The sequence below is a fragment of the Triticum urartu genome, unplaced genomic scaffold (assembly GCF_003073215.2).
Source record: "Triticum urartu cultivar G1812 unplaced genomic scaffold, Tu2.1 TuUngrouped_contig_809, whole genome shotgun sequence".
NCBI lineage: Eukaryota > Viridiplantae > Streptophyta > Magnoliopsida > Poales > Poaceae > Triticum > Triticum urartu.
Window position 1 is genome coordinate 1 of NW_024119001.1, and position 14483 is coordinate 14483.

Consider the following 14483-nt stretch of genomic DNA (forward strand, 5'->3'; position numbering starts at 1 on the left):
AAGCTTGTTGAGTAGCTCCATGCCATGTCTTTCTTTGTCATGTTCAGGTCCTGTAGCATGTTGTTTTGTTGCTCCGAAGAGGGCTATATGATCTGAAATTCCAGACAAGTGTTAATTTCACTAAGTCTGAGATCTGTTTTACCATTTGCGTTTTTGCCATGCTTGTTTGAACCTGTTAATGGATGAATTGGCCGTAGCTCAGTGCTAGACTTTTGTTAAGCATCTTGTGTGCATCCCTGCCATGTATTTTGTTGTCATGTTTGATTGCTGTAGCATGTTCATTTCATTGCATTTAGATGCCTACTTGCTGTAAATCGCAGACCGGTGTCATATTTGAATCGCTTGCCATTTCCAAACCGTAACTCCGATTCTGGCGTTCTTTATATCGTTTTCAAGCGATTTCATCTCATATTTCCAGTGGCACACTTGGAATTCCAAGTTGAGGCCAGGTTCATGCATTTTTTGTCATATCTTGCATTTTGCATCCCGCATCGCATCCCGCATAGCATATCATCTTTGCATTATATTGCTTGGTCTTGCACGTGGTTGATTGTATCCTTGTTTCTTGTTTGTCTTGTTTGGGTAGAGCCGGGAGACGAGTTTGCTAACGAGGAGCCCGTTGAGTTTGCTTTCGAGGATCCAGTCAACTCTGACAACTGTGCAGGCAAGATGATCATACCCTCGAAATCACTACTATCTTTGCTATGCTAGTTTGCTCGCTCTTTTGCTATGCCATTGCTACGATGCCTACCACTTGCTTGCAAGCCTCCCAAATTTCCATGTCAAACCTCTAACCCACCATTGTCCTAGCAAACCGTTGATTGGCTATGTTACCGCTTTGCTCAGCCCCTCTTATAGCGTTGCTAATTGCAGGTGAAGATTGGAGGCCGTTCCTTGTTGAAACATTTATTTACTTGTTGGGATATCATTATATTGCTATGTTATCTTAATGCATCTATATACTTGGTAAAGGGTGGAAGGCTCGGCCTCTCGTCTAGTGTTTTGTTCCACTCTTGCCGCCCTAGTTTCCGTCATATCGGTGTTATGTTCTCGGATTTTGCGTTCCTTACGCGGTTGGGTTATAATGGGAACCCCTTGATATTTCGCCTTGATTAAAGATTTTCCAGCAATGCCCAACCTTGGTTTTACCATTTGCCACCTAGCCCTTTTCTTTCCCTTGGGTTCTGCAAACTCAAGGGTCATCTTATTTTAACTCCCCCGGGCCAGTGCTCCTCTGAGTGTTGGTCCACCTGTCAGCTACCGGTGGCCACCAGGGGCAACTCTGGGCTGGCCTACCCGTACCTAGGACAATCTGAGTGTGCCCTGAGAAAGAGATATGTGCAGCTCCTATCAGGATTTGTCGGCACATTCGGGCGGTGTTGCTGGTCTTGTTTTAACCCGTCGAAGTGTCTTGAGTTACCGAGATACCGAGTCTGATCGGACGTCTTGGGAGGAGGTCTATTCCTTCGTTGACCGTGAGAGCTTGTCATGGGCTAAGTTGGGACTCCCCTGCAGGGATTTGAACTTTCTAAAGCCGTGCCCGCGGTTATGGGCAGATGAGAATTTGTTAATGTCCGGTTGTAGATAACTTGAACCTTAATTAATTAAAATGTATCAACCGAGTGTGTTACCGTGATGGCCTCTTCGCGGCGGAGTCCGGAAAGTGGACACGGTGTTGGAGTAATGTTTGCGCAGGTTGCTCTTTAGTTTCTCGCTTGTGCTTGCCTCCTCTTCTCGCTCTCTTTTGCGAATAAGTTAGCCACCATACTTGCTAGTCGCTTGCTGCAGCTCCACTCATATTTTACCTTGCCTTACCTATAAGCTTAAATAGTCTTGATCGCGAGGGTGCGAGATTGCTGAGTCCCTGTGGCTCACAGATTACTATTACACCAGATGCAGGGCCTGATGATTCCGCCCCAGGAGACGCGTATGAGCTCAAGTGGGAGTTCAACGAAGACTCTCAACGATACTATGTTTCCTTTCCCGATGATCAGTAGTGATGCCCAGTTGGGGGTGATTGGGACCGTGTCGCATGTTGGGTTCTCTTTCATTTTTGCCCCGTAGTCGGGCCATGAGTGTTTGGATGATGTAATGTTATTATTGTACTTGATTGACGTGGCGAGTATAAGCCAACTATGTTATCTCCCCTTTTATTATTCTATTACATGGGATGTTGTAAAGATTGCCTAACTTGCGACATATGCCTTCAATGCGACTATGTCTCTAAGTCGTGCCTCGACACGTGGGAGCTATAGTCGCATCGAGGGTGTTACAAGTTGGTAATAGCATGTCGGACACCGGACGAGGATTTAGAGCACTCGGGTGCTCCGCACCCCTATACGTACAATATCAGGAAAAAAATACCAAGAAATTTGAAAAAAAATCTGGGATTTGGGGATATTAAACGTGGGTTCTCGATCTACTCCCGTCTGAAATTTGGTGAAAAAATACCAGGAAACGTATTCACGGCAAAAAAGACAAAAATTTCGTATATATAGCAAAACACAGTTTGGGTACATTTTTTTCCGGGCAGTAATTCCTTCGCCACGGATACATTTTTTGATATTTTTTCATGAAATTTCACACGGAAGTAGATTGGGAAACCAGGTTTGACATCCTGAAATTTTGGATTTTTTTGATTTTCTGGGAATTTTTTACGAATATTTTTCGTATAGGGGTGCGGAGCACCCGAGAGCTCCTGTGTATTTTCCGTCGGACACCTTCCTATCACTCTTCTAATTTGTCAATAACAAGTGTTACACTTATTAGCACTAGTAATAATGTACGTGCAACGCACGTTTATATTTGGCAGGATATTAGTTGCACGTTATATTAGGTAAGATATATCTGTTGCACGTTGGTGCTTGGTAAGATATCAATTACTTTTATGCGAGAATGGTAGGATATTAATTATATGGCAGATTTCATGGGATAGGGTTGAGTCAAAACGTGTTTATAACCAATGGCAGTGGTGGGTAATTAGAGCGTTAAACGTGTTTGGTGCTTAACATTGAAGCGATTTGAACCACTAAATAATATGATTTAACGGTTGAGATGATTTGAATCTGCTCTTTTGAATTTTTTTATATTGATATAGATATAGATATAGATATAGATATAGATATAGATATAGATATAGATATAGTGGTTTGAAGAATACTCTAAGTCTGAAACATCACACTTTTAAACTCAGAAATATATATCAACAGGTGAGCGTACTTATGATTATATTCCTGACCAAATATCAGGAATTTCTTTGGTTGGGCCAAGTCGGAAGCATATGGAGTCTCTAAAACCGTGGTCAACATTGGCTGGAACCTTTCACTGCAAATATTGAAATAGTGATGTTTAGTATATTTTTTTTTAAGTTTATAGTCTTATATCTCTTGCTTATTCTGCACTTTTTGACAGATTTGTCCATTGCCAATCACAAACTTAGAAGAGTTATTTTTCTTTGGAGTCCTGTTGCCTGTAGATTAACACATGGGTTTTTATACAATTTGCTAATTGCTATGCCATTCTTGCCAGAGAGTTGAAAAAGGAAATAATTTGCTGGCCTTAATCTTTGGTTTTTCTTTTTCAGCGCATATGTTTTCTTGATTCTCTCTCCAAGGCCAATACGGAGGATGCCGTTAAGCTGCTATTAATTGGTTGCATCCAGACGCTCTAAAGCACGGTGCCGACCTATATAATTATAAGTTGGTAAATTTGACTTTGAATTTTTACTATGCCATATATTAATGTTGCCATTTACAGCATTTCCTCTTGCTACCCTACCATGGACCCTCCATGACATATATTTCATCCTTTTCGGTTTATAGGGCTTATTTCAAAATCTTAGTTTTTTTATTTTATTAGGCTCAATTTGATTGTTCCCATCATAAATTCAGATTTCAAGGTGCATTAAATCATCACATGCAAATATTAAGAGAAAATTGACTAATGCATGTACTTTATGCATGCATGCATTGTAATTAATACATTGGTAAACATAAATTTTTTGAGAAAAACAAGAGTATTAATTGGGTGTTTTTGCAAATTACAAATAATATTCCATCATTCACCATCTATCTTGGTTGATGAGATTTTTGAATTGAGCCCTATAAACTGAAAAGGAGGGGGTACTGGAGAAGTCTGTTAGACATCACCAAGCATATTGAATAACAAGTCTTATCAGATGAATGGTTCAAAATGTTGTATGCAAGTCCAAGCATGATTGTAAGTTTTGTTGCAAGTCTATCTCAAGCATTGAGCATTACTGTCGAGGACCATGCCGCTGCAATGGACCTCCCGGTTTTCTCTGAATATGCAAAGGCAAGGAGTGCATTAGACCTCCCAGCCTCGCCTGAATATGCAGAGCCACCGAACGACCATCTTCTCGGCTGACGTATCATTTCAAGCTATCTCCTAAGACTATTATTGTTAACATGTTGGAACAGCCCTAGACTAGCTCTCTGTGGTTGCACTAACGGAGGTAGACGAAGCAAGAAAAGAACGCATGGAGTTTGACGACGAACGCCCGGCCGCTCGTATATACGGCCTTTGTTCCTTCAGCTCAAACTGGCTCACACAAACGAACCAGCAGCAGTACAGGGAGTTTATACGCGGGGCTGAAAAGCAGGCGCACGTATGGACGTCGCACGACTGCCCATCTCGCTCCCGCTGCGTGCACTAGGATCCGCTTGGCCCGGCCGCGTCCGCGACGCGCTCAAACACGGGTGACGCGGGCCTGCCCCAACAGATCGCTCCAGCCACGCTCCACACACCATCGAACTAGCTAGCTACTGCACACATGCGCACACACGCACGCCACACACACCTATGGCGCTGCGTCCCGCTCCCACGCGCACACGACGCGTCCAACGAGCCTGACACGTCCGACAAGATCGACCGCACCAGACGCAATGGCTTATTCCAACATAACAGTATCACGTTTGGTCATTGAAGATATGACAGGGACTATTGTTGAAGGCCACAGAAAATTATTGGGAAAAAAGTACTCCATTCTTTATAGAATGATTAGTTAAGATGAGCAGAAAGTAACAATCCTAGCTAGATTTTGCGGAGCCTACTTGCTTTTTCCCACATCTTCATTATGGTATCTGAACAATTTCTTTTGAGACGATTTGTACCCTCCGCTTGCCACCACATCATCTAACATTTTAGTAGATGATGATGCAATAAATCGAATGCAAGCATCTTGTAGCCCAGAACGAGTATGTTGATTGGCCAAAGCCAATGTAGTTGCAACAGACTCGGCATCGAGGTGTTTGCAGAGGATGATTTCGCACATAAGCTTCAATCTTTCCATGCCATAGCGATCCGCAGCCACAAGTAGGTGTCTGATCACCTTTTTCTTATCGTCTCCATCCAGCAAGTCGTCGTCGTCGTCAGGCAACGAATCGTTACAAATGAAGTAGAGCAGAAACTTGAAGACAACGGGTTGCATGTTGGCAATGACGATGCGGCTTGAATCCTTCTCCATCATCGGCCCGTAGAGCATGGCCTTGAAAACCGGAGACCGCACCGCCAGCACGAGCTTGTGGGCTGGGAATTCCTCTCCTTGAACCTCGAATGTCACATCCGCGCCCTCATTTGCCTCTGGCAGCTTCCCGAGTTGGTCCGTGATTTCCGACGGTGGCACCGGCACCTGGGCCTCCGCCTCGAAAACATATGGCTCCTTGATGATGGTCACGGTGCATTTGATAGTGAGACGGTCATCAACAATATATTCTGATGCTTCCATCTTGCCCCTGTTTATGTTGTGCGTGACAAAGTGGCTCAGATCGCGAAGATTGGCCGACATGGCCACCGACGAAGAAAGAGAAAACCGCTTGGTTGCCCAGTAGAACAAGCTGATTGTGGAGGATACCCGCGGCGGGAATTCCTTCCCACACAGCTCCATCAGCTCCAGACCGACCACCATATCGTCCTTGCCATCTTCCAAATATCCGTCCGGGTAATAGTGAAGGCGCCAGTAATGGCCGCCAATGGTGAACCAGGACGACTTGATGTAGCAGCCGACGCCCATGCCCCTGTGAATGATGTAATCGGAGATCTTGAACAAGTGCTCCCCCTGCTCCGACTCCGCTGTGCACGTCATGCGCTCAGCAAGATCGACATTACATTACAATTTCTTGGTCTTGTCCTGGTGCAGATTGATTGATTCTTGACCCATAGTACGTATAGTATATATATATATAGACCGAATTTCTCACGGCGTAAACCGCCTCGCTTTGGCGACGCGTGTCCCACGCCTTAACATGCACCCCGTCGCTCCCAACCGCTGAATCGTTATCCTCTCGTCTCCTTATTCGTTGACTTTGTCTTCCTATCCACCCAACCGCTGAATCCATGGTTGCCTACCTCATCAAGGCAGCAACTTAGGAACGCAGCGATGCCCGACCGCTCCTTGCTGCAAGCTCTCACCGCCCGGCCGCTCAGCAACAACGATGTTGCAGGAGGAGGCCCCTGTCGCTACTCGCCCGAGCTGACTGCACGCTCCTGCCAGCACGCGGGCGTGCCCTCTGCAGGGCAGGGGCTCGACTGCTGCTAGCCTGCAGCACCAGCGTTGCGATGAAGTTTTGATGGCCGGCGGGGTGCTGCGACGGAGCACGCCAGTCCGTGTGGTGCTGCGCTGGAGCGGGGTGGAGCCTCGTCGGGGGTCCGTTTTGGTGTTGCTATGGAGCTGCGACGGAGCACCCTCGCGTCGTGCGTGCTGCGATGAGGTTTCAATGGAGCATCGCCAGGGGTCGTCGGCGCTGCAGCGACGAAGCACCGTCACGCCGGGCTGTGTTGTGATGAGGTTGCAATGGAGCATCGCCGAGGTCGTCTGCCCTCCAGTAGTTTCCTTGTATTCAAGCTTTTTCATTGGTGAGAGATTTACAGGCAACAAAACTGGTGTCGGTCATCACCAGACTCAATAGTTGCAGTAGTATTGAAGCAGTCTTAAGCAACTTTAAGTTGTCTCATATAATCTCACAACAGTCACGAAGTAGTCTTGCTGAATAATTAAAGCGAGCAGTCTTATAGTTGTTCCATATAATCTCACATCAGTTTTGAGGTTGCGGTACTATTTGTAATTTTGTATTACGTATTCTTCTTCCTTCTTTTTTGTGAAAATAAATATAAGCGAATGTGTTGGCAATTGCTAACTCTCAGCTCTCATGTTAGCACCCGGTTTCAACTAACCACAATGTGTATGCATATGGCTGCATCACATTCCATGGTACCGCGGTGAACGAACGTATAGGACGAACCTCAATCAAGTAGTATAGCCAAAAGTGCTCTCATCGTCCTTCTGTATTTGGTGGAATGGCCCACTTTGTGTTTTGATAGACAAAAAATACATTAATGAGAGAAGGAACTAAAAAGAATGTCAGCTTACAGATTTTTAAACTTGTATGTTGCCACTTCACAGTGACCCCGCTTCAACTCTGCTCTGAATAAATGGACTTTCTCTCTTTTTTTGCGGGTGGACTTTCTCGTGGTTTGTTGTTGCCGTCCTTTCTTTGGCTTCAGTTTGCATAGCACAACAGCCAGCCATCATTCATTTCCAGACGCAATGAATCCACATTTGCCATGAGATGCTGAACTGAGTGAGTTCCAACAGTGAAAAATGCATGTTTAATCAGAGGAAAAGAGAAAATACAATCACAACGGATTTAACATTTCAAGTCCCCCAAAGATCATATCGAGCACCCGCAACCCATGCGCTCAAGTCACAACAGCGGGTTGTCCAGGCTGGGTCGTCTGCCCTATTCTGCCAAGACCACAACTAACCTAAAGCCACCACGTAGGACATTCGCATCCGAACATCCTCTTTCTCCCCTCAACCATGACATGCACATGCTTAGAAGGATGAAACCGGATAAATATGGGATAGCATTGGATAACTCCCTTCCCTATCCCGTCTGCGAGCATTCATGGTGTCTTTTTTAGGATCTGTATTGGAGACGCCCTTGCATCATAATAAATATAGTTTCTTACCTAAAAAAATGTTACGCCATTTTCTTCTGGAATGCGTGACACAAAGGTCAGAAGCGAATCACTTGCACCATATATCACACACACCAACAACTTGGCACCCATGCAACGCAAACAAAGGACTGCTTCACAAGCACCAGCCAACTCAACAAGCATGTACAGTACTGCAGAGAATTAAGAACTTGCATTGTCTTGGCTATTCTGCTAATACCAAGGCGAGTCAGGGACTGCGGTGATGACGCTCTTGACCTGCATGTACTTGTCGATGGCCATCATCCCCTGGTCCCGGCCGAACCCGCTCATCTTGTACCCGCCGAAGGGCGCCTCGGGGTCGAAGGCGAAGTAGCAGTTGACCCACACGGTCCCCGCGCGCACCGATCTCGACACCCTGTTGGCGATGTCCAAATTCTTGGTGATTATGCCGGCGGCCAGCCCGTACTTGGTGCAGTTGGCCTTCTCTATCGCCTCATCGACCGTCCTGCAGACACAGCCGGGCAAAAAGGCACTTAGTCAGGGACTAGCAGTTGATAATTCAAGAACCAAGTGAAATTTCGTCAGATGACATTGTGAAAACTTTGGCGTACTTGAACTTCATGAGGGACATCACGGGGCCAAAGATCTCATCTTGAGCGATCTTCATGTCCTCCTATAGAAGCCACGTGAGCATGCGTTAGTGTCAAACTGTCAATCCATCTGAATGCAGGCGATGTACGATTCCCTCCCCGCTTCAGTAATATGATGTGTACACCTCATCTCTTGTGCATCTACAAGTTGAAATTACCTTGACATCTGCAAATATGGTAGGCTCAATGTAGTATCCTTTGTCGCTGGCAGGTTTGCCGCCGGTGAGAAGTGTCGCTCCCTCGCTCTTGCCATGCTCAATGTACCTTAGGACCCTCTCAAATTGCTCCTTATCAACCTAGATTCAAGCAAAGTAACGGTTGAAATAACTATATTTGCCACTTTCTTTCCGGCCATGAGCACGACTAGTTTCCACTTTCCAGTTGAGCATGGCTGATGGAAAATGAAGGCACAATTTACCTGGGGACCCATGTTGGTGGCGACATCAAACGGGTCTCCGACTTTCCAGTTCTGGGCAGCCACCACAGCCCTCTTCACAAACTCGTCGTAGATCCCTTCCTGAACATAAACACGGGACCCCGCGACGCAAACCTCTCCCTGGAAGTCCAGATTCAGATAGCACTATATGTGGTCAGTGTCTGTCTTTTGCTACGTGGAACTGTTTACTCTTGGTAATTCTATCCTCTGTGAGGAGAATGCCATCTACTATTACCTTGTTGAAGAAGATGGCAAGCCTTGAGAGCTCGACCGCCATGTCGACATCAGCGTCGTCGAAGATTATCAGAGGCGACTTGCCACCGAGCTCAAGCGATACCGTCTTCAGGTTGCTCCGGGCAGATGCCTCCATGATGAGGCGGCCTACTTCACCAGAGCCAGTGAAGGCAACCTGGTCGATGTGGTGGTGGTTTCTTTCATTAGGATTTAGGACAAGTAAGACAGAAATGCATAGCACAGCACAGGTACTAATAATGGTGATTTGTGCTCACGCTGTCAACGTCCATGTGGGAGGCGATGGCGGCGCCGGCCGTCGGGCCGAAGCCAGGGACGACATTGATCACTCCGTCCGGAATGCCAGCCTAAACATGTATGCATGCACGTGAGGACAGTTCACATCATCACATGGAGAGTGTTGAAAGAGCGTTAGCTTGCACAGAGATTCATTACCAGCTTTGCAAGGTGAGCATAGTAGAGGGCCGAGAGGGGCGTCTGCTCGGCGGGCTTGACGACGACGGTGCATCCGGCGGCGAGCGCCGGGCTGATCTTGAGGAAGAACATGAGGCTGGGGAAGTTCCACGGGATGATGATGCCGACGACCCCGATGGGCTCCTTGAGGGTGTACCCCTGGTACTTGCCGGACACACGCAGCGACTCGCCGTGGATCTTGTCGGCGGCGCCGGCGTAATAGCGCAGCATCTGCACGGCGGAAGGGATGTCGATGATCTTGCCCAACAGGAGCAGCTTGCCGGCGTCGGCGCCGTCCAGCGCCGCCAGCTCCTCGATGTGCTGCTCCATCAGGTCGGCCAGCTTGTTCATGGCCCTGCTCCTCTCCTGCATGGATGCATGCATGCCGGCGACGAGCGACCTTGTCAGCAGGTCAATTTGTCGGATGAGCTACAGCAACAGGGAGTGCCGGATTGGATTACGTACGTAGCCTGACATGCGGGGCCACATGCCATGCTCGAAGGCCTCCCTGGCGGCCTCGACGGCGAGGTCCACGTCGGCTTTGTCCGCCTCTGCGATGTGGGCCAGCACGTCGCCTGTCCGCGGGTCCCTCGTCTCAAACGTCTTGCCTGAAAAATGAAATCGATCCACCCATAAATCACATGAGCACCATCGCCTCCCAAAATGAAATCCACCAGCAGGAAAACAAACGTCTTGCCAACGTCGAACGGTAATACTCTGTGGAAAAATAAACCGTCGACGCGTAGGCGGTGGCTACCATATATAAACATCCAGTGGCGGCAATTAAATATCAAAGGGATAGAAGACCTTGCGGCAATAATTCCATATATTATGGGATGATGCCGTCGAATCTCGTGAATGTGGCAGAGATAAGTTTCTTTTTTAGGGTAGAGAGACAAGTTGGTTCGATCCATTGAGCGAGCAAGCAGGTACTTTCACAAGCATCTCGCAAAAAAAAGGTACTTTCACAAGCAAAAAATAAAATGAATTAAAGCCTACTTTGTATCCTAGCTATACCTTTTTTTTTTGCAGATTTACAAGAATTCAAATATGTGCATGAAACTTAAGGTAAGCACACGACACCGAGTCATATAGATTATGCATACCAGAATTTTCTAAGGAACAGAAAAAGAAGACATTTCATAGAGCTGGGTGAGCATGTATGCTTATCCACACCACGATATTTCACAGATAACTGACGTGTGGATTTTGGCTCCTCATTTGGATTATCTTGTTTAGGACGTACTGATTGTTAGAACTCAAACGAATAGGCTCAATCTTATCGACTCCTCCCAACTACGCAGTAACATATACGTTAGCGAAGACGACAAAGGGAAGCTGGCGCGTAGGTATCCACCCCGTAAAAACCAAAACAACGTAGGTATCCACCAAACTGGAGCATAGCCAGTATATGCCTGCACAAACTAATTCATCATGACGACGTACCTGATGCGGCGTCAACGAACTCGCCGTTGATGAAGAGCTTGGTGTACTTGATCTCCGGCACCACCACCACCGGCTTGCCGTCGCACCCGCCGCCCTCGTTGCTCCCCATTGCGATGCGTGTCTCACCTCAGCAACACGGCCTCGAGTTGAGTAGGTTGGCTCTGCCTCTCGATCTTTCTGCTCCTCTACGGGAGAAAAGTCTTGTAGAACTAGGACTCTATATATAGAGTGCTATGGTGTCTGGCCACAGCTTGGAGAAGTACTTGTGGGACTTGAAAACTCTCTCTTCTCCTCCACCTTGCGTGTCAGTTAGTTGATGTTGCATCTCCTTCCAAGGAATATAGATGGTCAGCTCTTTGCTCTGTCACATTCGTACTTGAACTACACAAATAATAAATGCACCACGCATGCTCCCACATACAATTTCCTTTAGAAAAAAAGAGAATAATTTCTAGCCTCTGCATCATTGCAATGCACACGACCATAATAAGTTTATTTAAGTTCAAGTAACTATGAAGTACACAAGAAAGAACAAAGTAGACACGACCGACGAAAATAGAAATATCTCCCTACACATAGCCTATTATTGAACTATCATTAAAATCGGTTTCACGTATCCCTCATTCACGCCCGCGTACATGTATGCCTCTCGATGTCTTTCTTTTCGGCCTTCATATGTTTGATATTGCATAGTAGCTCAAGCATTTTACCTTGAGAATATGTAAAATATTTCTTTTGCATATAATGTATAAGTGTGTGGCCTTTCTAGCTTTTTGTAATGGAAATTTAATTTATTTCCGGTATTCTTTAACAAACCTGCAGGAGCACTGCCTTTTTGTTAAGAAGAGGAAAACATAATATGTGCATGATGGCATGTTTGTAAGAAAGAGACACGCCGGAACCCAAAAAATGCATAGCTTTTTTTTTCGCGAATACGCAAAAGCTTTGCGTATCATTGCATTGATAGGGGAAGAAAACAGTAGCAATTACAGGGGGAGCCTCGCAAGCACGTACACGAGAGGGCGTGAGCGAGAACTACAAGGGCGCATACACGGAGGGGAGGGGGATGCGCAAGCCCCTACAAGACACTATGGGGGCGGGAGCAGGTTGCTGAGCCCCTTGGCTCCGGCGGCGGCCCAGTTGCGGGCGTCTTCCTTGATGTCGTTGACGAGGAGTGGGATCGAGGGGGTCGCATCATTGACGAAGCAGGCGTTTCACGCCTTCCAAAGGCGCCAGGCGGTAAGAATGATGAGCGAAGCTAGACCGCGTCGCAAGGATGTCGGCGCGTCCTGCACGGACTGGGAGAACCAGTCACGAAAGTCCAACCCGGGGGTGGGGAGTGGCATGTCTGTGATCTGGTACCAGGATAGGACCTCATGCCATGTCTGCCTAGAGAAGACGCAACCAGCGAGAAGGTGCGCCATGGTCTCGGGCTCCTGGTCACAGAGTAGGCACATCGGGGCATGGGTAAGGCCGCGGCGGGCAAGCCGGTCGACAGTCCAGCACCGTCGTTGGAAGGCAAGCCAAAGGAAGATCTTGATGCGGAGGGGTGCCCAAGATTTCCACGTAAGTCTCCAGGAGGGCTCGATCGTGGAACCGGCAAATAGGGCCTTGTAGCACGACTTGGCGGAGTACACGTCGTTCGACGTCCAGCGCCAGGTGAGGGTGTTCGGGGCGCCGGAGAGTGTGATCTGTTGGAGTCGCGCCCGGAGGTGGACGTACTGCACAAGTGCCGCTGGGTCCAGATGGCCATGCACATCCTGAATCCAGGCATGGCAGGCCAAGCCATGGCCACGGTGCGTGTCTTGCGGTGTTGGCGGGGCACGAGGGCATGGACGAGAAGAGCCAGCTCGGCGATGGAGGTCTCGTCGATCCAATGGTCCTCCCAGAATGTCATCGCCGATCGTCCAGGTGGTGGAGGACCGGAAGATGGCCTGGACGGCCGGGCTGCTGGGGATATGGAGGGGTCGGCACGGGCGGGTGTGGGTTAGTCTTGTGAAGCCATAGCCACTGGGCCTGCAGGGCGTGGGCGGAGCGCTGTAGGTCTGGGACGCCGAGGCCGCCATAGGCCAGTGGCCGGTAGAGTCTGGCCTAGCTGACGAGGCAGTGGCCTCCGTTGGTTGTTTTTCGACCTTGCCAGAGGAAAGCACGAATGAGGCGGTTCACCTGCTGCAAGATGGAGGTGTGCAGCGACATGACAATCAGAATGTGGGTGGGCATCACGTAGAAGACGTGCCGAACGAGGGCCAAATGCTCATTGCGGGAAAGCATGGACGCCCACCACGAGGAGAGCTTCTTTTCCAGCTTCTCGACGAAGGGCTGTAAGGACGAGGCGGTGATCTTGCGGATGGATAGCGGGAGGCCAAGGTACTTGATGGGGAACTCGCCAATCAGGCACGGGAAGTGGCTGGAGAGGGAGTCCCGGAGCTCGGGTGATCACTGGATAGGTAGTGTCGTGCACTTTGCGAGGTTGGTGTGGAGGCCTGAGGCGGTGCTGAACAGCCGGAGGATGTAGCGCACGGATCGCGCTCGTTGGGTGGCAGAATAGCACGACATCATCTGCGTAGAGAGAGAGAGAGAGGCTAGAGGACATGTGGTGCTCCGTAAGACGGTGAATGAGCCCCAAGGATGTGGCCCACTAGAAGAGGCAGTTTAGAACGTCAATGACGATCACGAAGAGCATGGGGACAACGGGTCGCCCTGACAGAGTCCCTTGCAGTGGTAGATCGGTGGCCCCGGGAGTCCATTGATGAGTACTCCGGTGCTCGCAGTGGACATGAGGATAGCTAAAACCTCATGCTAATTACTCCTGATTTTGGTGATTCTTTGTTGAAAAATCATGGCCCTCTACATGATATTGTTGAAGGCGAGGTGGCGTTCTCGTGCCGTTAAAGATGTGTCGGCTTCTTTCCTTTCAGACATTCCACATGATATAGATGATGAACCCACTGTGCCGCCTCTTGTGATTGTTGCTAATATTCCTCAAACATCATCCCACCAAATTCAGTCGAAGGAAAGGTTTACTATGAGTCCAGCTGATGATGCTCATCATCGACGTTGTTTAGCAAATAACTTGAATAACAATACAGTAACGCAGGTAGATTTTTATGACAGTACAATGCAACCTCAAATTATCAAGTGGACATGCGTTATACTGTCCTAAAAATCCATAGTTTGCATTATATTGTCATAAAAATTTGTTGCATAGTTTGATCTTGCTGAAAAGAGACCAAACTATGGATACACAATGCATTCTTTGTATTCTCGTATTCCATCTTCAACTTATC

The 14483-nt window shown here is 47.9% G+C and overlaps 1 protein-coding gene and 1 pseudogene across 1 annotated transcript; both read right to left on the reverse strand.

Annotated features, from left to right (window-relative positions):
- Window positions 1-5052: 5052 nt before the first annotated feature.
- On the reverse strand, window positions 5053-6103 carry LOC125531780 (annotated as a pseudogene).
- A 1936-nt stretch (window positions 6104-8039) lies between these two features.
- On the reverse strand, window positions 8040-11468 carry LOC125531781 (aldehyde dehydrogenase family 2 member C4-like). The gene is made up of 9 exons (XM_048696050.1): window positions 11197-11468; window positions 10216-10358; window positions 9733-10116; window positions 9555-9644; window positions 9281-9454; window positions 9028-9165; window positions 8768-8905; window positions 8571-8632; window positions 8040-8464 (listed from the first exon to the last, which is right to left on the reverse strand). The coding sequence occupies exons 1-9, from the start codon at window positions 11303-11305 to the stop codon at window positions 8191-8193; spliced, it is 1512 nt and encodes a 503-aa protein (XP_048552007.1). The 5' UTR covers window positions 11306-11468; the 3' UTR covers window positions 8040-8190.
- Between the last annotated feature and the right edge of the window lie 3015 nt (window positions 11469-14483).

Bases quoted from the DNA above. Each gene is read 5' to 3' on its own strand.
- LOC125531781 (XM_048696050.1), bottom strand. From the start codon at position 11,305: ATGGGGAGCAACGAGGGCGGCGGGTGCGACGGCAAGCCGGTGGTGGTG. The intron at 10,359-11,196 runs GTACGTCGTCAT...TTCATTTTTCAG, and splicing joins GTTCGTTGACGCCGCATCAG to GCAAGACGTTTGAGACGAGG. The intron at 10,117-10,215 runs GTACGTAATCCA...GCATCCATGCAG, and splicing joins GGCCCCGCATGTCAGGCTAC to GAGAGGAGCAGGGCCATGAA.